Consider the following 23,257-nt stretch of genomic DNA (forward strand, 5'->3'; position numbering starts at 1 on the left):
ACTGGTCCCCGTGTAATGCAGGGACTGGGCCCCGTGTAATGCAGGGACTGGTCCCCGTGTAATGCAGGGACTGGTCCCCGTGTAATGCAGGGACTGGGCCCCGTGTAATGCAGGGACTGGTCCCCGTGTAATGCAGGGACTGGGCCCCGTGTAATGCAGGGACTGGTCCCCGTGTAATGCAGGGACTGGTCCCCGTGTAATGCAGGGACTGGTCCCCGTGTAATGCAGGGACTGGTCCCCGTGTAATGCAGGGACTGGTCCCCGTGTAATGCAGGGACTGGTCCCCGTGTAATGCAGGGACTGGTCCCCGTGTAATGCAGGGACTGGTCCCCGTGTAATGCAGGGACTGGTCCCCGTGTAATGCAGGGACTGGTCCCCGTGTAATGCAGGGACTGGTCCCCGTGTAATGCAGGGACTGGTCCCCGTGTAATGCAGGGACTGGTCCCCGTGTAATGCAGGGACTGGTCCCCGTGTAATGCAGGGACTGGTCCCCGTGTAATGCAGGGACTGGTCCCCGTGTAATGCAGGGACTGGTCCCCGTGTAATGCAGGGACTGGTCCCCGTGTAATACAGAGACTGGTCCCTGTGTAATGCAGGGACTGGTCCCCGTGTAATGCAGGGACTGGTCCCCGTGTAATGCAGGGACTGGTCCCTGTGTAATGCAGGGACTGGTCCCCGTGCAATGCAGGGACTGGTCCCCGTGTAATGCAGGGACTGGTCCCCGTGTAATACAGAGACTGGTCCCCGTGTAATGCAGGGACTGGTCCCCGTGTAATGCAGGTACTGGTCCCCGTGTAATGCAGGGACTGGTCCCCGTGTAATGCAGGGACTGGTCCCCGTGTAATGCAGGGACTGGTCCCCGTGTAATGCAGGGACTGGTCCCCGTGTAATACAGAGACTGGGCCCCTTATAATAAGCGCAGTCTGGGATCATACTCTGCTACAAAAAAAGCCGCTGTTTATCAAGTGAGAACACAAATCCCAAATATAACGCGCCACAACGGAGGGAAGTGTCAAAACGCGGCTACAAACTGCGCTCTGCAGCCACATGCGTGCGCCAGTCTGCGCCGGCTGAGCGCCGCCACCTCGCTAGTTGGGAGCTCAGGACAATATTTAATGATATAAAAAGGATTAGGTATTTTCTTATAGAAAACCCCATCGTGCAGGGAGCCCGCGGCGGTGTGGCGTGCAAAGAGCCCGCGGCGGTGTGGCGTGCAGGGAGCCCGCGGCGGTGTGGCGTGCAAAGAGCCCGCGGCGGTGTGGCGTGCAGGGAACCCGCGGCGGTGTGGCGTGCAGGGAGCCCGCGCGGTGTGGCGTGCAGGGAGCCCGCGGGGGTGTGGCGTGCAGGGAGCCCGCGGCGGTGTCGTGTGCAGGGAGCCCGCGGCGGTGTGGCGTGCAGGGAGCTTGCGGAGGTGTGGCGTGCAGGGAGCCCGCGGCGGTGTGGCGTGCAGGGAGCCCGCGGCGGTGTGGCGTGCAGGGAGCCCGCGGCGGTGTGGCGTGCAGGGAGCCCGCGGCGGTGTGGCGTGCAGGGAGCCCGCGGCGGTGTGGCGTGCAGGGAGCCCGCGGCGGTGTGGCGTGCAGGGAGCCCGCGGCGGTGTGGCGTGCAGGGAGCCCGCGCGGTGTGGCGTGCAGGGAGCCCGCGCGGTGTGGCGTGCAGGGAGCCCGCGGCGGTGTGGCGTGCAGGGAGCCCGCGGCGGTGTGACGTGCAGGGAGCCCGCGGCGGTGTGGCGTGCAGGGAGCTTGCGGAGGTGTGGCGTGCAGGGAGCCCGCGGCGGTGTGGCGTGCAGGGAGCCCGCGGCGGTGTGACGTGCAGGGAGCCCGCGGCGGTGTGGCGTGCAGGGAGCTCGCGGCGGTGTGGCGTGCAGGGAGCCCGCTGCGGTGTGGCGTGCAGGGAGCCCGCGGCGGTGTGGCGTGCAGGGAGCCCGCGGCGGTGTGGCGTGCAGGGAGCCCGCGGCGGTGTGACGTGCAGGGAGCCCGCGGCGGTGTGACGTGCAGGGAGCCCGCGGCGGTGTGGCGTGCAGGGAGCTTGCGGAGGTGTGGCGTGCAGGGAGCCCGCGGCGGTGTGACGTGCAGGGAGCCCGCGGCGGTGTGGCGTGCAGGGAGCCCGCGGCGGTGTGGCGTGCAGGGAGCCCGCGGCGGTGTGGCGTGCAGGGAGCCCGCGGCGGTGTGGCGTGCAGGGAGCCCGCGGGGGTGTGGCGTGCAGGGAGCCCGCGGCGGTGTGGCGTGCAGGGAGCCCGCGGCGGTGTGGCGTGCAGGGAGCCCGCGGCGGTGTGGCGTGCAGGGAACCCGCGGGGGTGTGGCGTGCAGGGAGCCCGCGGCGGTGTGGCGTGCAGGGAGCCCGCGGCGGTGTGGCGTGCAGGGAGCCCGCGGCGGTGTGGCGTGCAGGGAGCCCGCGGCGGTGTGGCGTGCAGGGAGCCCGCGGCGGTGTGGCGTGCAGGGAGCCCGCGGCGGTGTGGCGTGCAGGGAGCCCGCGGCGGTGTGACGTGCAGGGAGCCCGCGGCGGTGTGGCGTGCAGGGAGCTCGCGGCGGTGTGGCGTGCAGGGAGCCCGCTGCGGTGTGGCGTGCAGGGAGCCCGCGGCGGTGTGGCGTGCAGGGAGCCCGCGGCGGTGTGGCGTGCAGGGAGCCCGCGGCGGTGTGGCGTGCAGGGAGCCCGCGGGGGTGTGGCGTGCAGGGAGCCCGCGGGGGTGTGGCGTGCAGGGAGCCCGCGGCGGTGTGGCGTGCAGGGAGCCCGCGGCGGTGTGGCGTGCAGGGAGCCCGCGGCGGTGTGGCGTACTGGGGTCCACTCTGCGGATAATACAGACACGCCGCTGTGCGGATAATACAGACACGCGCTGCTCTACGTATAAGACAGACACACGCCCCGCTCTGCGTATAAGACACATACACGCCCCGCTCTGCGTATAAGACACATACACGCCCCGCTCTGCGTATAAGACACATACACACGGTGCATATAATACGGATGCTCTGCTGCTGCTGTTCCCAATGACGGGTGACATCACTAAGTGACCAGCTGACTGTCACAGTGACATGCCACCGCCTTCCGCTGCAAAGTTAATTAAAAACAAATAAGGTGCATCTCATACCTGAGCCCAGGTGCAGAATGTGACCACACAGGACGCACAGGTGCACACACCTGCGGACACAGGAAACCCCTGCACAGCCCATGGCCTCTAATGAGGGCCCTGGCAGGGATCGGATTTCAAAGGGTTAATTAAAGGGGTCCTCGTCTAATGAGAGACTGTGATCAGTGAAGCACTGGAGCCTCGCGCTGCAGCTGTGTACGGTCCCCCCTACAGCAGGGGAGGCCAACTCCAGTCCTCAAGAGCCACCAACAGGTCAGGTTTTCAGGATAACCCCATCTTCAGCACAGGAGGCTCAATGATTGAGCCACCTGTGCTGAAGCAGGGACTGATTGAGCCACCTGTGCTGAAGCAGGGACTGATTGAGCCACCTGTGCTGAAACTGGGACTGATTGAGCCACCCGTGCTGAAGCAGGGATATCCTAAAAACCGTACCTGTTGGTGGCCCTTGACGACTGGAGTTGGCCTTCCCTGCCCTATACTGTAGTTCCAAATGTCTTGGGATTGAGCGGGTATCAGACAGGAAACATCCCCATCATTCACAAGGAGAGGCAGGAGGAGGACTTCGCATTGCGTGGGACGTTACCCATCTACATCACCCATTTACCACTCTTCACACATTCACGCCAGCCTGTATATGTCTCTGTCCGAGCCCTGCGTGTCTCTCAACTGACCCCGCAAGGGACACCAAACGGATGCTGATGGAGCAACCCTGGCTGGACCACTGTGGTCACTAGACACCTGTTATACATACACCGCGTGTGCCTCTTTCTATGGGTATTACAGTGGGATGGGGCTCTCAGGAACCCCCCAAATCAGAGCAGGTTCCACCCGAAACCTGGCCAAGGGAGAAAAGGCATCGGCAGTCCAGTGACAGGAAGGTCTTGCCTGGGCGCACCATGTAGAAGTAGGTCATACAAAAATAAGCCAGGCACTCGCAGGTCAAAGAGCAGAGGGGAAAACACCTTTCAAATAAAATAATCCATGTTTTGGTTTTATTGAAAAAACAAAAAAAAAGTTTTTTCTCTCTGCTTTTCTGAGCTGTGAGTGCCTTGTTTGTGTATACAAACGTGCACACGTGTGCACACTCACACGCGCGCGCACACTCACACGCACACACACACACTCGCGCACACACACTCACTCACACTCACTCATGCGCACACTCACTCTCGTGCGCACTCGCACACACTCACTCTCGCGCACACACACTCTCGCGTGCACACACTCACTCACACTCGCACACACTCATGCGCACTCACACACTTACTCGTGCGCACACTCACGTGCTCGCACACTCACGTGAGCGTGCACTCGCAGACCCTCACTCGTGCGCACGCACTCACACGCGTGCACACACGAAATGAAAGTATTATAGAGCAATTGGAGGAGTTATAGGGAGGGGTTATATGGGGGAATTGGAGGAGTTATAGGGAGCGGTTATATGGGACAATAGGAGGAGTTATAGGGAGGGATTATATGGGGCAATAGGAGGAGTTATAGGGAGCGGTTATATGGAGTAACAGGAGCTGTTTGATAATAAGATGTAACCATTTCAGCCTGATTATTTCCTCCTGGCTATAGTAATAAGGAAGTCGGATGGCGATTTATCCCCTTCTCTGACAGAGCGGCTGCTTGGTGCTGTTTTGCCACGAGTTTCTGCTCCCCCTCCAGGCAGTGAAGCGGTTAATGTGTGTGTGACTGCGCCCTGCTTGCGGCCCGCACAGGGGAGCCGAAGCACACCCATGCTCAGCGACGCAGGAGGCGGAGCTTGCGTCGCAGGGGGGGGAAGTGGCCTTACCTTCGGCGGTACCGGATAGCCCGTCGGCCTTGAAGTTGCTGGTGCTCTTCTTCCGGCGATGCTTTTTCCGGTTGGCGTGCGGGGAGGGTGGCGGGTCCAGCTTGGGGCTCGTGGTGCTGGAGATGCTGGGACTGGAACACACGGAGTCTCCCAGGCCTGTGTCTGGGACAGGGACACAAACACCGGGCGGTCAGCAACCCGTGTACCGAGAGTAACAGGCAGCACAGGCACAGTGCTATTCATTGTCTCAATTGGAAGCACCGGGACAGCCAACGATTATTTCTCGAGAAAGAGGCCGGCACGATTTGCCGCACAATGCCGCGAGCCCCGCTTATCCTAAACAACCCAGACTTCAGGGACCCCAGATACATCGTCACCCGCACAGGCACCAGTAACCTCCGGCAGGGAAACGCTGCAGAGTTAGGTTGCGCTTGTAGTGCCGGCGACGGCAAAACAAATGTATTGCTGCCGTCGCGTGCGCTTGTAGAAGAAGCGAAGCGATGGCGCGACGGATTGGTCGCAATCGCTGGAAGTCAATTTCATTTTTCCAGCGACCGCAGCGTGACGTCAGTGTCGCGTCGCTGGCGACAGCACTATAAGCGCGGCCTTACACAACAGTTTCCCACTACAACAATTATAATAATGTCCGCCCTGCTGCCTAGTGGTGTCCCGGATCCAACCATCCAGCACATCAACACAGAGCTGGATCCCACCAACCAGCACATCAACACAGAGCTGGATCCCACCAACCAGCACATCAACACAGAGCTGGATCCCACCAACCAGCACATCAACACAGAGCTGGATCCCACCAACCAGCACATCAACACAGAGCTGGATCCCACCAATCAGCACACCAACACAGAGCTGGATCCCACCAACCAGCACATCAACCAGAGCTGGATCCCACCAACCAGCACATCAACACAGAGCTGGATCCCACCAACCAGCACATCAACCAGAGCTGGATCCTACCAACCAGCACATCAACACAGAGCTGGATCCCACCAACCAGCACATCAACCAGAGCTGGATCCCACCAACCAGCACATCAACACAGAGCTGGATCCAACCAACCAGCACAGAGCTGGATCCAACCAACCAGCACATCAATGTAGAGCCGGATCCAACCCACCAGCACATTAACACAGAGCTGGATCCCACCATCCAGCACACCAACACAGAGCTGGATCCAACCAACCAGCACATCAACACAGAGCTGGATCCCACCAACCAGCACATCAACACAGAGCTGGATCCCACCAACCAGCACATCAACACAGAGCTGGATCCCACCAACCAGCACATCAACACAGAGCTGGATCCCACCAACCAGCACATCAACACAGAGCTGGATCCCACCAACCAGCACATCAACAAAGAGCTGGATCCCACCAACCAGCACATCAACACAGAGCTGGATCCAACCAACCAGCACATCAACAAAGAGCTGGATCCCACCATCCAGCACATCAACACAGAGCTGGATCCCACCAACCAGCACATCAACACAGAGCTGGATCCCACCAACCAGCACATCAACACAGAGCTGGATCCCACCAACCAGCACATCAACACAGAGCTGGATCCAACCAATCAGCACATCAACACAGAGCTGGATCCCATCAACCAGCACACCAACACAGAGCTGGATCCCATCAACCAGCACATTAACACAGAGCTGGATCCAACCAACCAGCACATCAACACAGAGCTGGATCCTATCAACCAGCACATCAACACAGAGCTGGATCCCATCAACCAGCACATCAACACAGAGCTGGATCCTACCAACCAGTACACCAACACAGAGCTGGATCCCACCAACCAGCACATCAACACAGAGCTGGATCCTACCAACCAGTACACCAACACAGAGCTGGATCCCACCAACCAGCACATCAACACAGAGCTGGATCCAACCAACCAGCACATCAACACAGAGCTGCCCAGAAGATGCACATCTTGGCTCTGGGTGACTACGCAAAGCCTCAACATCTGTTCGACCACGTGCACGTCAACCAGCAAGGCCTGCGCTACTTAGAAAGATGTCCCACCATAACCACAAGACACACAGCATTAATGAGACACAGAGGAACCCAGACAGACAACGGGATTGCAAAAAAACACACTTGGCGCCACAGAACAACCTTACGCCAACTACCTCCAAGATCAGGCCAACTGTCAGCAAATAACTAAATTAAATTAGGACACTGCTCAATACCGTCTGTGCCGGGCTGATGCAAGTGTGCAAAAGGCTTTATACATAAAATATTCTTTTGTCCGTATAGCTAAGCCAAACAGACATACACGACATATACATGTGGGTGCAGAGAACAAAAGAAACTAATTAAGAATGCACCCCTAATCATCAAGAGAGGCTAGTCATCTGAACTCATCATCAAGAGAGGCTAGTCATCTGAACCCATATCATCAAGAGAGGCTAGTCATCTGAACCCATATCATCAAGAGAGGCTAGTCATCTGAACCCATATCATCAAGAGAGGCTAGTCATCTGAACCCATATCATCAAGAGAGGCTAGTCATCTGAACCCATATCATCAAGAGAGGCTAGTCATCTAAACCCATATCATCAAGAGAGGCTAGTCATCTGAACCCATATCATCAAGAGAGGCTAGTCATCTGAACCCATATCATCAAGAGAGGCTAGTCATCTGAACCCATATCAAGTTATGTTTACAGCTTCGCTCATTGGAAGGTATCAAATATCTATGACGGGATTCTGAATTCATCTGGAATATTCAGGGCCTGAATGCTTCAGCTTTTGGGTCTAAAACACAAGAACCAGACTTTATAACCCAAAGAGAGGAGGCATCTCATAACCGTTACATGGAGCTCCTAGTGCCAGCCCCAAAACACCGAGCTGTGAAACGAGCCCGTCACTCAGGAGGCATCATAATATGGTACAAAGCTCGAGCGCAAAATAAATCCCCTAACGGGGAGGTACCCACATCATCAAGTGAAAAGCTCCATGTTCACCCATCAATCTGACATCTACCTCTGTGCAGAATACACCCCCCTCTCATTCTCCCCTTTACAAGCCGGGGAGCGTTGCGCACAATGGGACATTTGGTGGCGAATGTTATTCCGTGCCCAAATGCCTGCTGGTGCTTCGCCGCAACTCATCCCGCGGCCGCAATCCCCGCCGCCGGCCGCTTCTAAGGTAAGTTTAGGGTAGGTGGTTAATTGAAGGGGTTTTAGGGTAAGGGTTTAGGAGAGGGGGTTTTAGGGTAAGGGTTTAGGGTAGGGGGTTTTAGGGTAAGGGTTTAGGAGAGGGGGTTTTAGGGTAAGGCACTTACCTTAGCGGCGGCGGGGCGATTGGCCGCCATGCGCGCGTGCAGCAGGGAGGACGGGGGCCGCAGCCTTACACCCCCCCACAAAGGCAGAGCTATCAGTCACAGTTTTGCTCTCTGAGATCGCGCCCCACAATGCACTGCAAGGGCACAATCTTGGAGAGCAGAGTGGTAACGGACAATTCAGCCCCCGGGGAACAAAACCAAATTAATGGTGTCCCATAAAAAAAGCTAAAAAAAACAGTGGCGGTGGTGAGAGGATACAGTGCCGGCGGTGAGAGGAGGCAGTGGCGGCGGTGGGAGCAGGCAGTGGCGGCGGTGAGAGCAGGCAGTGGCGGCGGTGAGAGCAGGCAGTGGCGGCGGTGAGAGCAGGCAGTGGCGGCGGTGAGAGCAGGCAGTGGCGGCGGTGAGAGCAGGCAGTGGCGGCGGTGAGAGCAGGCAGTGGCGGCGGTGAGAGCAGGCAGTGGCGGCGGTGAGAGCAGGCAGTGGCGGCGGTGAGAGCAGGCAGTGGCGGCGGTGAGAGCAGGCAGTGGCGGCGGTGAGAGCAGGCAGTGGCGGCGGTGAGAGCAGGCAGTGGCGGCGGTGAGAGCAGGCAGTGGCGGCGGTGAGAGCAGGCAGTGGCGGCGGTGAGAGCAGGCAGTGGCGGCGGTGAGAGCAGGCTGGGACCAGTATATGGGACGCACAAAAAACAGCAACCCTCCATGGAAAAGAAGCCCCTGAACATTATATCAGCACCTATCACAGACGCAGAGGCGCCCCATAACGCACCCCTATTCCTAACCGCTACACAATGTTAGAATTTGCCCACTTTTTATACATATATAGGCAACACTGGATTGCATTCTGTCATGCCAATAAAGAGGATTTGATGAGATACAAAGAGGGACAGTGAGACAGAGACAGACAAAGAGAGACATATATATATAGAGAGAGACAGACAGAGAGAAAGAGACAGACATAAAGAGAGAGACAGACTGCAAGAGAGACAGAGATCGAGACAGACAGAGACCGAGAGACAGACAGAGACCGGAAAATAGACACACAGAGAGAGAGAGAGAGATGGAGAGTGAGAGGGGGAAAGAGGGAGAGAAACAGCAATGAGGGAGAGACATCATGGAAGAGACAGAAAGAAAGGTAGACAGGGAAAGAGAGGGAGAGAAACAGACAGAGAAATGAGAGAGACAGACACACAAAGAGAGAAATGAGAGAGACAGACACACAAAGAGAGAAATGAGAGAGGGAGAGAATATTGGGGGAAGGGATCCAAAATTATAAACACTGAAAAGCAGAAGAGAAAAACAGAGCATGAATAATAGGGAAAAACAGAAGGAAAAAGGAACGTGTAAATAGGCAGCGGAAGAAAGATATAAGGGAGATAAAGGGAACAAGTGAAATAAAGATTTGGATGGAACGAAGAGATAATACTTCCAGACCGTGCCGTTTCCCTCTCTCCTGACATAGGGCTTATTTTATAGAGCGCGCACACCCTCAATCCCGTTTTATTCTCATTACAAGAACCCATCTGACCCTCTCCCAAAATATACACCCTACTCCTGGGCAGCAGCGATGAGGACGGCTCCGAACTGCGCCGTGTGAAGCCCCAGAGCTGACAGCGACGAGCAGAGGAAGTATAAAATAACATTCAGATCCCATAAATATCAGCGTGAGCGGCAGAGATACGAGCCGCCGCGCGCTCACTGCCGTCACCCTGCCAGCTTCCCTCAAGGACGCACATAACTTATTTTACAATCATTTAGCTTCAGCTCAACTGGAAAATGTGGCAACTTATCTCAGCTGACAGGATGCCACGTACAGTCCCGGCAAAACCGGAGGGGACCACCGTCCAGCTCAGGCCAAACGCGAGACCGCGTCCTGTGATAGAAAGGCCCGAGGGCCACATCCTATGCCAGCAAAACCTGGAGAGCCGCTTTCCAGGCGTGGCCAAAACGTGAGACTGCATTTTATGTGGAAATCGTGAAGGTCACATTCTGTGCCGGCAAAGAATCCGATAAGAACCTCAGGTCTGAGGGTTCAAACCATGTGTGCATACACACACACACACACACACACACACACACACACACACACACACACACACACACGCAGATGAGCATACAGTTATATTTGCGTATATATATATATATATATATATATATATATATATATATATACACACACATATATATATATATATATATATATATATACACACACACACACACACACACGCACGCACGCACGCACGCACGCACGCACGCACGCACGCACGCACGCACGCACGTATAACTCGTCTCCTAATGCCGTTTTGTCTCTCGTCTCCGTATTTTATTAACCCCCTCGCTGCTAGATAAGCCAGCAACGCATTGTGTGAGGTACAGAAGGAACGCTGCATACCTGTGCAAAGTAATGCGTTAGTGGGGCCTGCGGCAGCCACGGGGATTAAACCTATGAGTAACGACAACAAAGGTACTCAGGGAAGTATGTCAGTATTTGCAGCGCAGTGACCAGGGCTGAGGGTGCAGCTCCTCTCCAGATAACATTCGGCTCTGTAAAAGGTCTTCTTCCCCCCTCTTCACCCTGATCACGTATCCACTCCGAGATCCTCCCATAGCCAATAAAATGTTCAATCCGAAATAAATCAACACCCCCCCCCCCCTACTCCCCTACATCCAACACTTTAATACCTCAGAAGTCACACAATGCGCCTCTGATCAAACATTGCATCCTATGGAACGGTACTCTGACCCTTTCATACACACAGGCAGGTGTGAGGTCACAACCGCGAGACTCACACATCTACAAGCAATCTTTTCAGAACCAAGGCTGAATGTGTCACACGTCTCCTTGTGTGCTGTATACAGCGAGTGTATTCCTGGTCTCACACGGAGCGCAGAAATAACACACGTTTAACCACGGCGACACAGACCATTTATAAGGGAAAAAAACAAGTAAAAAGAAAAAAAAAATCACTATTATTTTGACATTTCATAAAGGAACGGCAGCCCTTAAATACATCAGGAGAAGCCATCGGGATACCACACTGTGAGGTCATTGTTACAGCACTGCATGAGGTCATCAGCGAGGGCGGCGCCTAGAGCACCGCAGGTGAGTGTGAGGGAAGCCAGCAGGGTGAGATACCTGTACATGGCATGCTGGGAGGCTGGCGAATGCCCTGCGAACTAGGGGAGTGCCGAGGCCGGCAACCGGGCAAACTCCTTTAACCCTTTCAGCAGCAATTTGTATTAACCCTTCATTGTCAGAGAGGGCTGAAACGCATTGCTTGGCATACAGATATACCACGCGCGGCGCGCTCTTCTGGCTGTAAAAGTAGCCCCGTAGCCAAGGGTTCTCAACTCCAGACACCGCCCCCCCTCACCAGGTCAGGTTTTCAGTATATCCCTGCTTCAGCACAGGTGGCTCAATCAGTCCCTGCTTCAAGCACAGTTGGCTCAATCAATCCTTACTTCAGCACAGGTGCCTCAATCAGTGGCTCAGTTTGAGCCTCTGATTGAGCCACCTGTGCTGAAGCAGGGATATCCTGAAAACCTGACCAGCTGGGAGGGGTCTTGAGGACTGGAGTTGAGCCCCCTGCCACAGCTTATTCTTCCAGCCTCTTCTAAACACAATCTCATGCATTCCCCAGTGATGACTACCTTTCATTCAGGAGCACGCCAAAGCTACCTGCACGCGGGGCTACCCGACCACTTTAAAAATGGCGGCTGCCTCTTCCCGCAGCAGGTAAAGCGCTTATGCAAAAGAATAATAATAATAATAAAAAAAAAAACGTAATAGGACGTTATGATTCTATCCGCACTTCCCATCCTCCGCGTTCTCTCCCCGGCCAGCAACCCCTCGCGGCGTCTGGGAAGCCGCTCTCCCCCCCCCCCAACTCGCTACGCACTGCCGGAGCGCTCTGGCAGCGCAAAGGTTTTAACGACAAAACAAGAATCATCTTTTCTGCCAGGCGCGGAGCGGACGGCTTCACTGCTCCACTGACAAATCGCACAAGACAGCTAATTTTAAAAGCCAGGTAGCGGAATGCTACACTCGGCAGAAAGCAGGCGCGGAAATTCATATCACAACGTCCGACTTCTGTCTCGTCCTCTCCCCCCCCCCGCCCCCTGCCCGCTCTCACTCTGACAGTCTTCTCTCTCTCTCTCTCTCTCTCCCCCCTTTTTGCCAGCACCTCCTGTTTGGTGGCCCTACAGATAAAGTCATTTATCTAATTAGGAAAACGTTCGGAGCGGATTTCAAAGGAGGGAGCCACGGGGCACGCACGAGCTGCTTAAAAAAGAGAGAAAAAATAAGATTCTTTTCTGCTGTACCCCCCACGCACGCCTTTAATTGAATGCAGGGGAAAGGGGGGGGGGGGACGGGGGGTGAGGGCATAGAAATGAAATAAGAGCCCAATGTGTGTTATTTTGTCTTGGACAAAAAAGGCACCGGACAATAAGCAGGCATATTCACCAGGCAAAGCGCATTTAAATCCCAGACACAGATGAAATAAAATAAAAAAATAAAAAATAGAGAGAGGGGAAAAGAAATAATAAAAAAAAATATATAAAAAAAAGATAGAACTTCTCTCCCCGGCCCTGCTGATATCACACGCGCATTAGCGCCGCGCTTTTAAAATTCAGAACCTTTTAATGAAAGGAACAGAGAAAGTTTCAATTAAAAGGATTGTACATGTTTGAAGTATAAATGACGGAAAAAAAAAATAGGAAGAAAAAAAAAAATTTACTTAAAAGTGCGGAACTGGGAGCGTTGATCTGGTAGAAAAGGGGACGCCAGCGAGATTGAATTTGCCGTCTGGGGAAGAGGGGGTTGGAGAGGGGGAGTAGGGGGGAGGGACAGTTTCGAAAAAAAAGTTTTATCACAAAGGAATATCAGGAGCATTTATCATTTTCCTCGCATTGCCAAGTCCCGGATTATTCCTCGTTTCCGTTTTTGTCATATTCTTGATGAGTTTTTACGCTGTTGAAGTTAACCCCTGAACGGCTGCGCAACTTGCTGCAGGGAAAACAAAAAACAAACCCCCCCCCCCGGCAGCAAAGAAGTTAATCGAACGGTGGAATGCGATGGGACCCGGGACAGCCGGCGACGACGCGTGTCGCCGACATCAAACATGGGCCGATACACCTGCGCCGGGCTCCCGCCACACGCCGCTTTGTCACTGCGCGTTGTCCTGCAGCAGACTCTGCTATTTCAGATCTTCTCCCACACCACGTGGTCCCTGCAGATTCCGTCAGCCCCCTCTGCTATTCCTGCACCTACCCTGTCTCACTCTGCACCACCAGGGCGCTCGCAGGTCAGGGGGAGGACTGAGCACCGCAAAGAGTTAAAGCAAAGTGCTGGCAGCGGGCAGGGCACTGCGTGTGGGGGTCTAGGCCTCTCTGTGCTGAAGAGCTTACAATCTAATATAGAAGATATCCAAAGACTCAGGGTGACTTGCTCAAGGTCACACATGCTGTTCTCAACAGGCTCGCCTCACTACAAAAAGACCACCGGGCTATACCCCCCCACCTCATCAAGGGAGGCAGCCCACCCCCCCCCCCCCCCCCCATTCCTCACCGATCCCAAACCCCCACATGCTCACGGCTGCAGCACTAACAGGGGCTGGGAAAGAACAAGGCTACTCTTTCCCTTTCAGCTAGATGAATAAAAACACACACAGCCGTCATCTGCTGCTCTACGAGGGCAGTATTGTTCCTCAGTCACAATGCTCACAAATACCATCTCTCACAGGAGACATCTTCAAACCGTCCCCCCCCCCAACACACGGGCATCTTTTTTTGGCTCCATGTTATTATTTCTTCTGAAGACCTCTCTCTTCTCTCCCGTCTCCTCTCCCTCCCCCCCCACCCCCCCCCCCCCAATATTTCCTGAGTCTCAGGAGCACGCGGGAGAAATCTTTCCCTTTCTTCTGCTTTCTCTCTTGGAAGGCAGCGCTTACAGCCTCGTTCCTCCGACTGTCACATCAATGGGGTTACGGCCGGCGACGCGCGTTCCCTTACCTCCGCTGCCCGCAGCACCTGAGAAACCCCAGGCACAGACCCGAGCTCGCGATCCGCACGACTTGGACAAATTGCCGCGGAAAGTTGCTCCCTGCAGATTAACCCCATCGCTGCCGGAAAGGCGCAAGAGGGGAGACGTGCAGAGAGAGAGAGGGGATTGTATGGACAGGTGTAGCGAGGATCAATGGGGAAGGTTTGTGGTTCACAAACTCACCAGACATTGCAACATAATAAACTGGTTTCTTTGCAAGTTGCAAATAAAACAGTTTGTTACCGTATTTCCTGGATTCTAAGGCGCAACCTTTTTTCACATTTTAACGTGTCTGAAATCGGGGTGCGTCTTAGAATCGACGTCTTTGGAGAAAATAAAAAGGGGGCTGCTAGGGGGCGCTGTTGGAGTACGGGCCGGGCGGGACGCTGCAGCCGCCGCAGCGGGGAGGTCTGCTGGGTTACCCGCAGTTGGTGGAGGTAGGAGGTGGTGCTGGTGGGAGGAAGAAGAGGGGAAGGAGGAGCTGGGCACGCACGGGAACTTGTTCCTGTACCAATATGGCCGCTAATGCGAGTCAACGTGAGGATCAAAAGGGTCTCCTACGTGGCAGAATGACGTTCCACCGCCAGTAGTGCTGAGCAGGAGGTTGCCGGTGTCCTCTGAAAATGATTACATCAATGGTGCGTCTTACAATCGATGGCGCCTTGCATTCGAGGATATACGGTATGTTAAAATGTCTTGGGTGAAACTTTATTAGAATAGAGCCACAACCGAACATATCCAGGTATAACTAGGTGGCAGAAGTGGGATCCCGGCCACTCCTCCAGTGCCTGCACTTCACGAAGAAAAAATACAACCAGTGTAATTATGTCAACGGAGTGCGGGCGGACCCAGACTCACACGGGCCAGGAGACATTAGCAGCTTCCTTATAAGAAGCGACTCAACGGCAACAATTTATCACTCGGCAAACAATCAACATTATAAGGCCGTCATTCCCAGCATTAATAGCCTCACATGAACAAATAGCACGATTAGCTTTCAATGAACAAGTCTTCGAGCTCGACAGCTCTCTGGGAAGTCCAGAAAGGTCTTCTAATGCTCGCCCAGCCCAGGCTTTGGCTCTCATTCACATGCATAGGATTGATAAAGTGTAGCACCCTTTTGTGGACCAAGTGCCTTCCAGCACCTATTTGAGACAGGATACTGGGTGTCATTGACCATTTGATCTGACCCGGTACTAGAAGTTCTCATGATAATTTTATTTAAGCTAAGACATGGAAGCAGGGGTGACCAACTCTAGTGCTCAAGACCGCCCAACAGGTCAGGTTTTCAACATATCCCTGCTTCAGCACAGGTGGCTCAAATCAGTCCCAGCTTCAGCACAGGTGGCTCGATCAGTCTCAGCTTCAGCACAGGTGGCTGAATCAGTGGCTCAGTCCTCGACTGAGCCACTGATTGAGCCACCTGTGCTGAAGCAGAGATATCCTGAAAACCTGACCTGGCCCGTGAGGACTGGAGTTGGCCACCACTGCATTAAAGGATCAGCTGCACCCAAAGTGATCTAATGGCAGCGATATTATAAACTGCAATATTTTGAGATATTCTTTTCCAACCCTGAAAGACCTGTCTACGTAGCTACAGTTACATAGTTACATCGCTACATAGTTACATAGTAGTAGTGGGAGAATTCGGATGGCATTTATGTTAACCGTATGTGGTAAAAACAGCAAATGGACATTCTGGGTCCCGCATCAGCAGAAGCCAAAATGTAGTGTGGCACATTATGTTAACCCGTAGGAAGAAGGAGTCTGGCCCGGCTCTTACCGCTGCTGATGGCCGAGTTGGCGATGACGGCGCCCTCGCTCCACTGGTCAGCGCTGGAAACAGAGTAGGACCGCTGGTGCATCCCGTCCATGCGGCTGAAGGAGCCCAGGCTGATCCCGCTCGGGCCGCTGGCCATCTGTGTGACCGATGTGCTGCTGGTCACGTTCCCTGGGGTGGCGAGGACAAGAGGGGAGAGGTTACATCGTCCATCTGCCACTGACCTGGGACCCGTCTCTGCCCCCTGCACTATCAGGCAGAGTATAACCTACAGCCACCTCCTCTGGCACACGGTCACTGCGCCTACAGAATATCATACTCGATACACATGGAGCCGTCTCAGCCGTCCAGCAACATCACCATTGGATCCTGTGGAAACGCTGCAGTGTGCCTGGGTAAGTTAAGGTATCTGGGGGTGAAATTACTCCGGCTACATCTGTACCTAGTATCAAAGTCACGGTACCCAAGTATCTAACATATTGGTGGGCCGCAGGTGGCCCTGGGGGGCTTTGCCTTCCGCCACCAGCCTCAGGGGTGGTCCCCCGGGATAGGGAGGGCGCTGATGTTGCCGTCAAAGTCCGAGCTTCTCCCCCCCGCTCCCTCTCGTCAGCGGTTTTAGGACAGGGCACTCATGAGTAGTGTCTCACTCGGCTCATTATTAGTTTGGAGGGTAAGAGGAGGAGCGGGACAGTTATAATGAGCGCACCCCCATTAAGCAGTTGACCGTAGGGTACATGGAGGAGCTCCAACCTGCGGCTGCAAAGTTTCGGCTCCCTGTGTACTTGGATGAGAGAGGCGCAGCCTTCCCATGTCACTCTCTCTCCTCCTCGTCAACCACTCCCTCCCCGCATGCTACCCACTTCCCACCACGTCACTCTCTCTTACATGTTACCCACTCCCCACCACGTCACTCTCTCTTACATGTTACCCACTCCCCACCACGTCACTCTCTCTTACATGCTACCCACTCCCCACCACGTCACTCTCTCTTACATGCTACCCACTCCCCACCACGTCACTCTCTCTTACATGTTACCCACTCCCCACCACGTCACTCTCTCTTACAAGTTACCCACTCCCCATCACGTCACTCTCTCTTACATGTTACCCACTCCCCACCACGTCACTCTCTCCCCCACCATGTCACTCTCCTCCATATTACCCACACCCTGTCCCTCTCTCCTTCGTTGTTACCCACCAACACTCTCTCCTCGTTGTTACCCCACCAACACTCTCTCCTCCGTTGTTACCCCTCACCCCTTCCCGGGTCACTCTCTCCTCCATGTTACCCACTCCCCAGCACTCTCCCCCACCCTCTTTCCCCCATCTTACCCACTCCAAAATTAAATGGTTGATTGAATAGCTCCTGGATTTGATCCCAGCCTGGTGTGCAACTCTTGCCGACCAAACAGTTGGCAACCTGATATCGTGCCCTGGTATCACGGACCTAACACTTCTATCGGACCCCAGACCTAATTATCTCTGGGACCGTGCGCAGCTAAATAAGCTCCAAGTATGAATAATCTATACGCACTTCTGCCTGTCTAACTCCTACTGTATCCAGCAACCTAACTAGTTTCCTATCAGACCAGTTACGTTTCTCACTATAGTTGTATCTAAAAGCTTCATTATTTCACTCATTTTAATATAAAACTAGAATATCTAAGTATATAAATAGGACAGCTACGTAAATAACTAGAATATTGAGCTATGTTGTATCCAACTTTTTTATCTAATTACATATTTTATTTACCAGGGCCGCAATTATAGGTTTATCCATCTATCGATTTGAAGCTCGTGTTGGTCAAACATAAGCGCTATTATCACCAGCACAAGAAAAGAGGGCAATGAAAAAAAGCGTTGAGCGAGAGGGAGAGAGAGGATGAGTGAGAGAGGGGAGGGAGAAAGAGTGAGAGAGAGAGAGAGAGACAGAGACAGGAGCAAGAGGGAGAGACAGGGAGCGAGAGGAGAGAGAGAGAAAGAGTGAGCGAGAGGGGGGAGAGAAAGAGTGAGCAATAGGGGGAGAGAGAGTGAGTGAGAAGGGGAGAGAGAAAGAGTGAGCGAGAGGAGGAGAGAAAGAGTGTGCGAGAGGGGAGATAGAGAAAGAGTGAGTGAGAGATGGGGAGAGAGTGAGTGAGAGGGGAGAGAGTGAGTGAGCGAGAGAGAAAGAGTGAGCGAGAAGGAAGGGAGAGAGAAAGAGTGAGCGAGAAGGAAGGGGAGAGAGAAAGAGTGAGCGAGAGGGGGAGAGAGGCGAGCGAGAGGGGGGGAGAGAGCGAGCGAGAGGGGGGAGAGAGCGAGCGAGAGGAGGGAGAAAACAAGCGAGCGAGAGGGGGGAGGAGAGTGAGCGAGCGAGAGGGGGAGAGAGTGAGCGAGCGAGAGGGGGAGAGAGTGAGCGAGCGAGGTGAGAGAAAGAATGAGCGAGGGGGGGGAGAGAGAAAGAATGAGCGAGAGAGAGAAAGAGTGAGCGAGAGAGAGAAGGAAAGAGTGAGCGAGAGAGAGAGAAAGAATGAGGGGGAGAGTGCGAGAAAGTGAGCGAGAGGGGAGAGAGAAAGAAAGAGGGAGGAATAAAAAAAAAGGAGTATCCGACAGGGGGAAAGAGAGAAGAAAGTTGTGGGAGAGAAATGGATACATAAAAAAAATAAAAGCCCCTGCCCGATGTGCGGAGTCTGGAAAACCCGTCTCTCTACACCATGCCGCAGAACTTTGTGCCGGTCCAATGACAAGTATCAGAACAAGCAGAATGTTCTGTGCAACCCACATTACAAAGAAAGGGGAGGGGGGGAGAGGTGCCCCTCAGACACACAGAATCGGTTTTGGGTCTCTGCGGGGGTCTTTTTTCCCCCCTTTTCTTTTTCTATTTTTATTATTATGATCCTCACATTCCCGTGCTCCTGCCACAGCGAGGGCGGCGTCAGATCGCGCCTGTCGGCAGCGCGAGGCGTCCTGATAAACAGCCTCTGCAGGACACACAACGGGGATAATGTACACTTAAGTACTATCAATGTGCTGCCATTCTGCACAGCCGATTACTTCCCGCGCCTGTCACTCAAAGGGAAATGGCTGAGCCCATTAGATGGAAACCTTTGCGATGGATCCGAAATGCGTCCTGCAATGCCATTAATCTGAGAGTGCTAGAGGAAGCCTAGCGAGGAGCTCCCTCCGTGAGAACGCTCCTATCCCCCCCACCCCCACCCACCCACCTTGTCTCGTTAATCAAGATCTGCTTATTACCCCCACCACTGTCACGCAGGAAAGAGAGGGGGTCTTAAACGCTCTCATTATGAGACAGCTACAGAGCCAGGCTGAGTGGAAAGTAAGAGAGAAGGAGGGAGCAAGATAGAAAGAGAGAGTTGATGTGAGTGAGAGATGAAGGTGGGGGGGGGATAGAGAGAGATGGTGGGGGGGGGGGAAGAGAGAGAAATGGAGGGGGAGAGAGAAATGGAGGGGAGAGAGAGAGAGGGAGAGATGGAGGGTGGGAGAGAGAGAGTGGGAGAGATGGAGGGGGAGAGAGAGATGGAGCGGGAGAGAGAGATGGAGGGGGAGAGAGAGAGATGGAGGGGGAGAGAGAGAGATGGAGGGGAAGACAGGGAGATGGAGGGGGAGAGAGAGAGATGGAGGGGGAGAGAGAGAGATGGAGGGGGAGAGAGAGAGATGGAGGGGGAAGGGAGATATGAAGGGGGGGAAGAGTTGGAGGGGGGAGAGAGAGAGATGGAGGGATAGAGAGTTGGAGTGGAGAGGGAGAGATAGTTGGGGGGAGACAGATGGAGGAGTAGAGAGTGATGGAGGGGGGGGGGGTGAGAGATGGAGGGGGGAGTGAGAGATGGAGGGGGAGTGAGAGTTGGAGTGGGAGAGAATTGAAGGGGAAGAGAGTTGGAGGGGGAAAGAGATGAACGGAGAATGAAAAAGGGGGAGAGATTAAGGGGGGGGGGCGGGAGATGAAGGGAGAACGAAAGAGGGAGAGGGATGGATGGAGAATGAAGAGAAAGATTAAATGGATAGAAGAGAAAGGAGGAGGAAATAGAACATTCTGCCGACAGAGAGAGACAGAAAAAGAAAGATAAGCAGTGGTGGAGGGGGGGGGGGGGAGGGGGAAGGGGGAAAAGGAGAGGACGACAAAAAGGGGTAAGACAGAAAAGGAGAGGTTGTGAGGGACAAGAAGGAGCAAAGAGAGGGGGAGAAAGAGGGAAGCGCGCTAAAGAGAGAGGAGAGAGACAGGCGATGGGGAGGGGGGGTTCAAAGCAAGTCCGATGGCATTAATATTCATGACAATAATTAGTATTCTAGGTCACTGAATATTCATGCTATTAGTTTGGATTTTATAGGTTTGCGAGATGTTCTGATTGTTGGAGTGTGGAGGAAGCAGCACGATGAGGACTTTTAAGATGTCATCAGCAGTTCAACGCTGAAAACACATTAGTGGTTTGGGTAAAAATCAGCCCCTTGTCTCTTGATGGATTTAACATTACGAGAGAGACCTGGGGCTAGTGGAGAAAGGGGGGGGAGGAGAGCAACACCCCCCCACCCCCCCCAATCTCGGTGTGAGACGCCGGCAACTCACTGGGATTTAAATGTTCTCAACAAGCGATATAGAGATGTGCATCTTATTCTCAGGGAAAAATGCCCTGGGTTGTGGACAGAGAAACCGCCTGCATCGGCGGCACAATTGAAACCGCTTCCCCCCTCATCCACATTCTTGCAGCCATGTGAATAAAGTGGTTAATATCTTATATCGAAGGAGAAATAAATAATGATAAAAAAAATAACAAAGAATAATAGCCGAATATTATTTACGCTGTTTTTATATCTATTAGAGCAGGGGGGGCTCAACTCCCGTCCTCAAGAGCCCCACCCCCCACACCAAACAGGTCAGGTTTTCAGGATATCCCTGCTTCAGCACAGGTGGCTCAAGCAGTGTTAGCTTCAGCACAGGTGGCTCAGTCTGAGCCACCTGTGCTGAAGCAGGGAGATCTTGAAAACCTGACCTGTTTGGGGGGGGGGGGGGAGGGTGGTGTCTTGAGGACTGGAGGTGAGGGTCCCTGCGTTAGAGGGTGATGTATAGTTTTGCTTTGTATATTGTGCGGCCTGCTCGCCTCCAGCCGTCAGCGCGCTGTTACACTACATATTAGGTGCGCGACACACGAGACTCGCTGTCACGGGATTAATTGCTGCCTTTCTTTGCCTCAATTTCCAGCCGTCTGTTTTGGTGTCATGTGCATGTCAGGCTGAGGCAGCCCAAACGTCACCTGTCTGGGACGGGCTTCAGACTGATCGAGTGGGAGACCCGGGGAACCTTCCAGGGGAGGGGGTACCAGGCGTCGGAGAGTTACTGTACAGAGGTAGCGGCCGGTATCGCACAGGCTAACCTATTTTTGGCAGGAAATACACAATGCGGTATTCGAGAGGCGCTATGATGCAAACAAATAAGAGGCATGTCCAAAGTCATTGGGGGAAACGGGAACGCAGCGGCTATGCGCGGGAAAGGAACGCGGCGGGCTCTGCGCGGGACGGGAACGCGGCGGGATCTGCGCGGGATGGGAACGCGGCAGGATGTGAACGCGGCGGGATGGGAACGCGGCGGGCTTGGCTGCTTTGCGCATCACTCTCTGCTCTGCGCGTTACATCACTTAACCCCTTAACATCTAGCACTGCGCCATGCTGCACTGTTCCTCACCGGTGCTGGAAGTGATCTGGAGCCCGCTGACTTCCTTGGTGAGGCCGTTGGTTTTGGGGCTGGCGATCGGCGCGCAGGCCGACGTGCTCGTGGGGGCCTCTTCCCGGAACCTTCACCGTGGTCCTGAGAAGGTCAATCTCTTTCCCGTGGACATTCTGCATGTATCCTGGAACGCAAGCGGAAGAGCCGTCAATGGGCGGGCCAGAAAGAGGGGCGGAGTCTGTGCACGCAAAGGCGGAGCCGGGGAGCGCTAATATCTCACAATCTGCGCAATGCTTCTTTCGCACTATGACATCATCACCAATATATGGGAAAAAAATTAATTAAAAATGCAAGCAGAATGTATAAAATGACGGGCGCGTTTCAGACCGCGCCTCCTCTTGCGCCGCGATCCAGCCACCGGTTTCCTGCATGTGAAGTGTAGGCCCGCGGTAAAAATTCCGTCACTTGTCAATCGAGATCGGGGATCGTTAAATCCGACCATGTTACAGAGACGTAAAAGCGCTATAATTGCTCCGCCTGCAAAATTAAAAGCTCTGTCCGCGTGCGGATTCTGGCCGCGTACTGACCGCAGCGTCAGATTTCTCATTAGGCCCAGGGCGGCAACATTTTTGGGCAGCAAAAACATGTCCACCCCCATTTGCCGCGCTCTTGGGCCTATCGGACCTAATAGCAAGGACTACTTACCTGCGCCGGCCGCCTCCGTTCTGCCGCCGTTTCTCCTGCAAAATCCAGCGTCAAATTACGCGGCGGACGTCACAAAACAACATCACATAGCGTCTCGTTGCCATGGCAGCTGTGACGTCAAATGACATCAGGACGTCGCGTTGCAGTGCGCCGTCACGTTGGTGACGTCCGCGCCGTCATTTGACGCTAGATTCTGAAGGAGAAGCAGGGCGGCAGAAAGGAGGCGGCAGACACAGGCGGATATGGAAGTCGCCGCTGACCGTATATCACTTCCCCCGTCTAATCCGTTATAAACGAAGCGAGTTTAGACAGAGAACTTGGCCATGTGCGCTGAGCAGATCACACGTTCTGTCGCTGCACTTTCCACGGAGAAAGGTTTCTTAAAGCTCCACTGAATATACAGCTCAACCCCCTTATAACGCTGTGCTTGGGGTCCAAAGAATCACCTCGCCCTATAAGCAGATCACGTTAGAAATAATGTACCATTGTATGCATTGTGCAATAAAGTATTTAAGGCACCAATATCGTGTTGTAAAGTATTCATAAATAGGAAAATCGGGAGCCACGCGGGCATCGCGCTATAAGCGGATTCGCGTTGTAACGGATCGCGTTATAAGGGGGTTGAGCTGTACTTGTTTAATTTCTTTTTTTCTAATGGTAAAATCCATGTGCCGGTACTCACAAGAAACTCGTTTTTTTTTTAGGTGCGCGCCAAATAATTTCAAGGGAGAACTTAAAAAAAATTAAATACACAAAACATTGCACTGAATGTTATTTTAATATGATTTATATGTGGCTTCTGTCACTATTTTGGGGGACTGCACCTTTAAGACATTCAACGCGTATGCTAAACGCTTGCACTTTTCAACATTTTGGT

The 23,257-nt window shown here is 53.9% G+C and overlaps 1 protein-coding gene across 1 annotated transcript in view; it reads right to left on the reverse strand.

Moving 5' to 3' along the window:
* LOC142498811 (arf-GAP with GTPase, ANK repeat and PH domain-containing protein 1-like) overlaps nucleotides 1-21,869 on the reverse strand; it is a 76,944-nt gene extending 55,075 nt beyond the window's left edge. The window contains 4 exon segments of the mRNA XM_075607349.1: nucleotides 4,884-5,045; nucleotides 16,026-16,193; nucleotides 21,694-21,791; nucleotides 21,793-21,869. Coding sequence (XP_075463464.1) covers nucleotides 4,884-5,045; nucleotides 16,026-16,193; nucleotides 21,694-21,791; nucleotides 21,793-21,854 — 490 coding nt within the window. The 5' untranslated portion in view covers nucleotides 21,855-21,869.
* Between the last annotated feature and the right edge of the window lie 1,388 nt (nucleotides 21,870-23,257).

This window comes from Ascaphus truei, chromosome 7 (assembly GCF_040206685.1).
Source record: "Ascaphus truei isolate aAscTru1 chromosome 7, aAscTru1.hap1, whole genome shotgun sequence".
Classification (NCBI taxonomy): domain Eukaryota; kingdom Metazoa; phylum Chordata; class Amphibia; order Anura; family Ascaphidae; genus Ascaphus; species Ascaphus truei.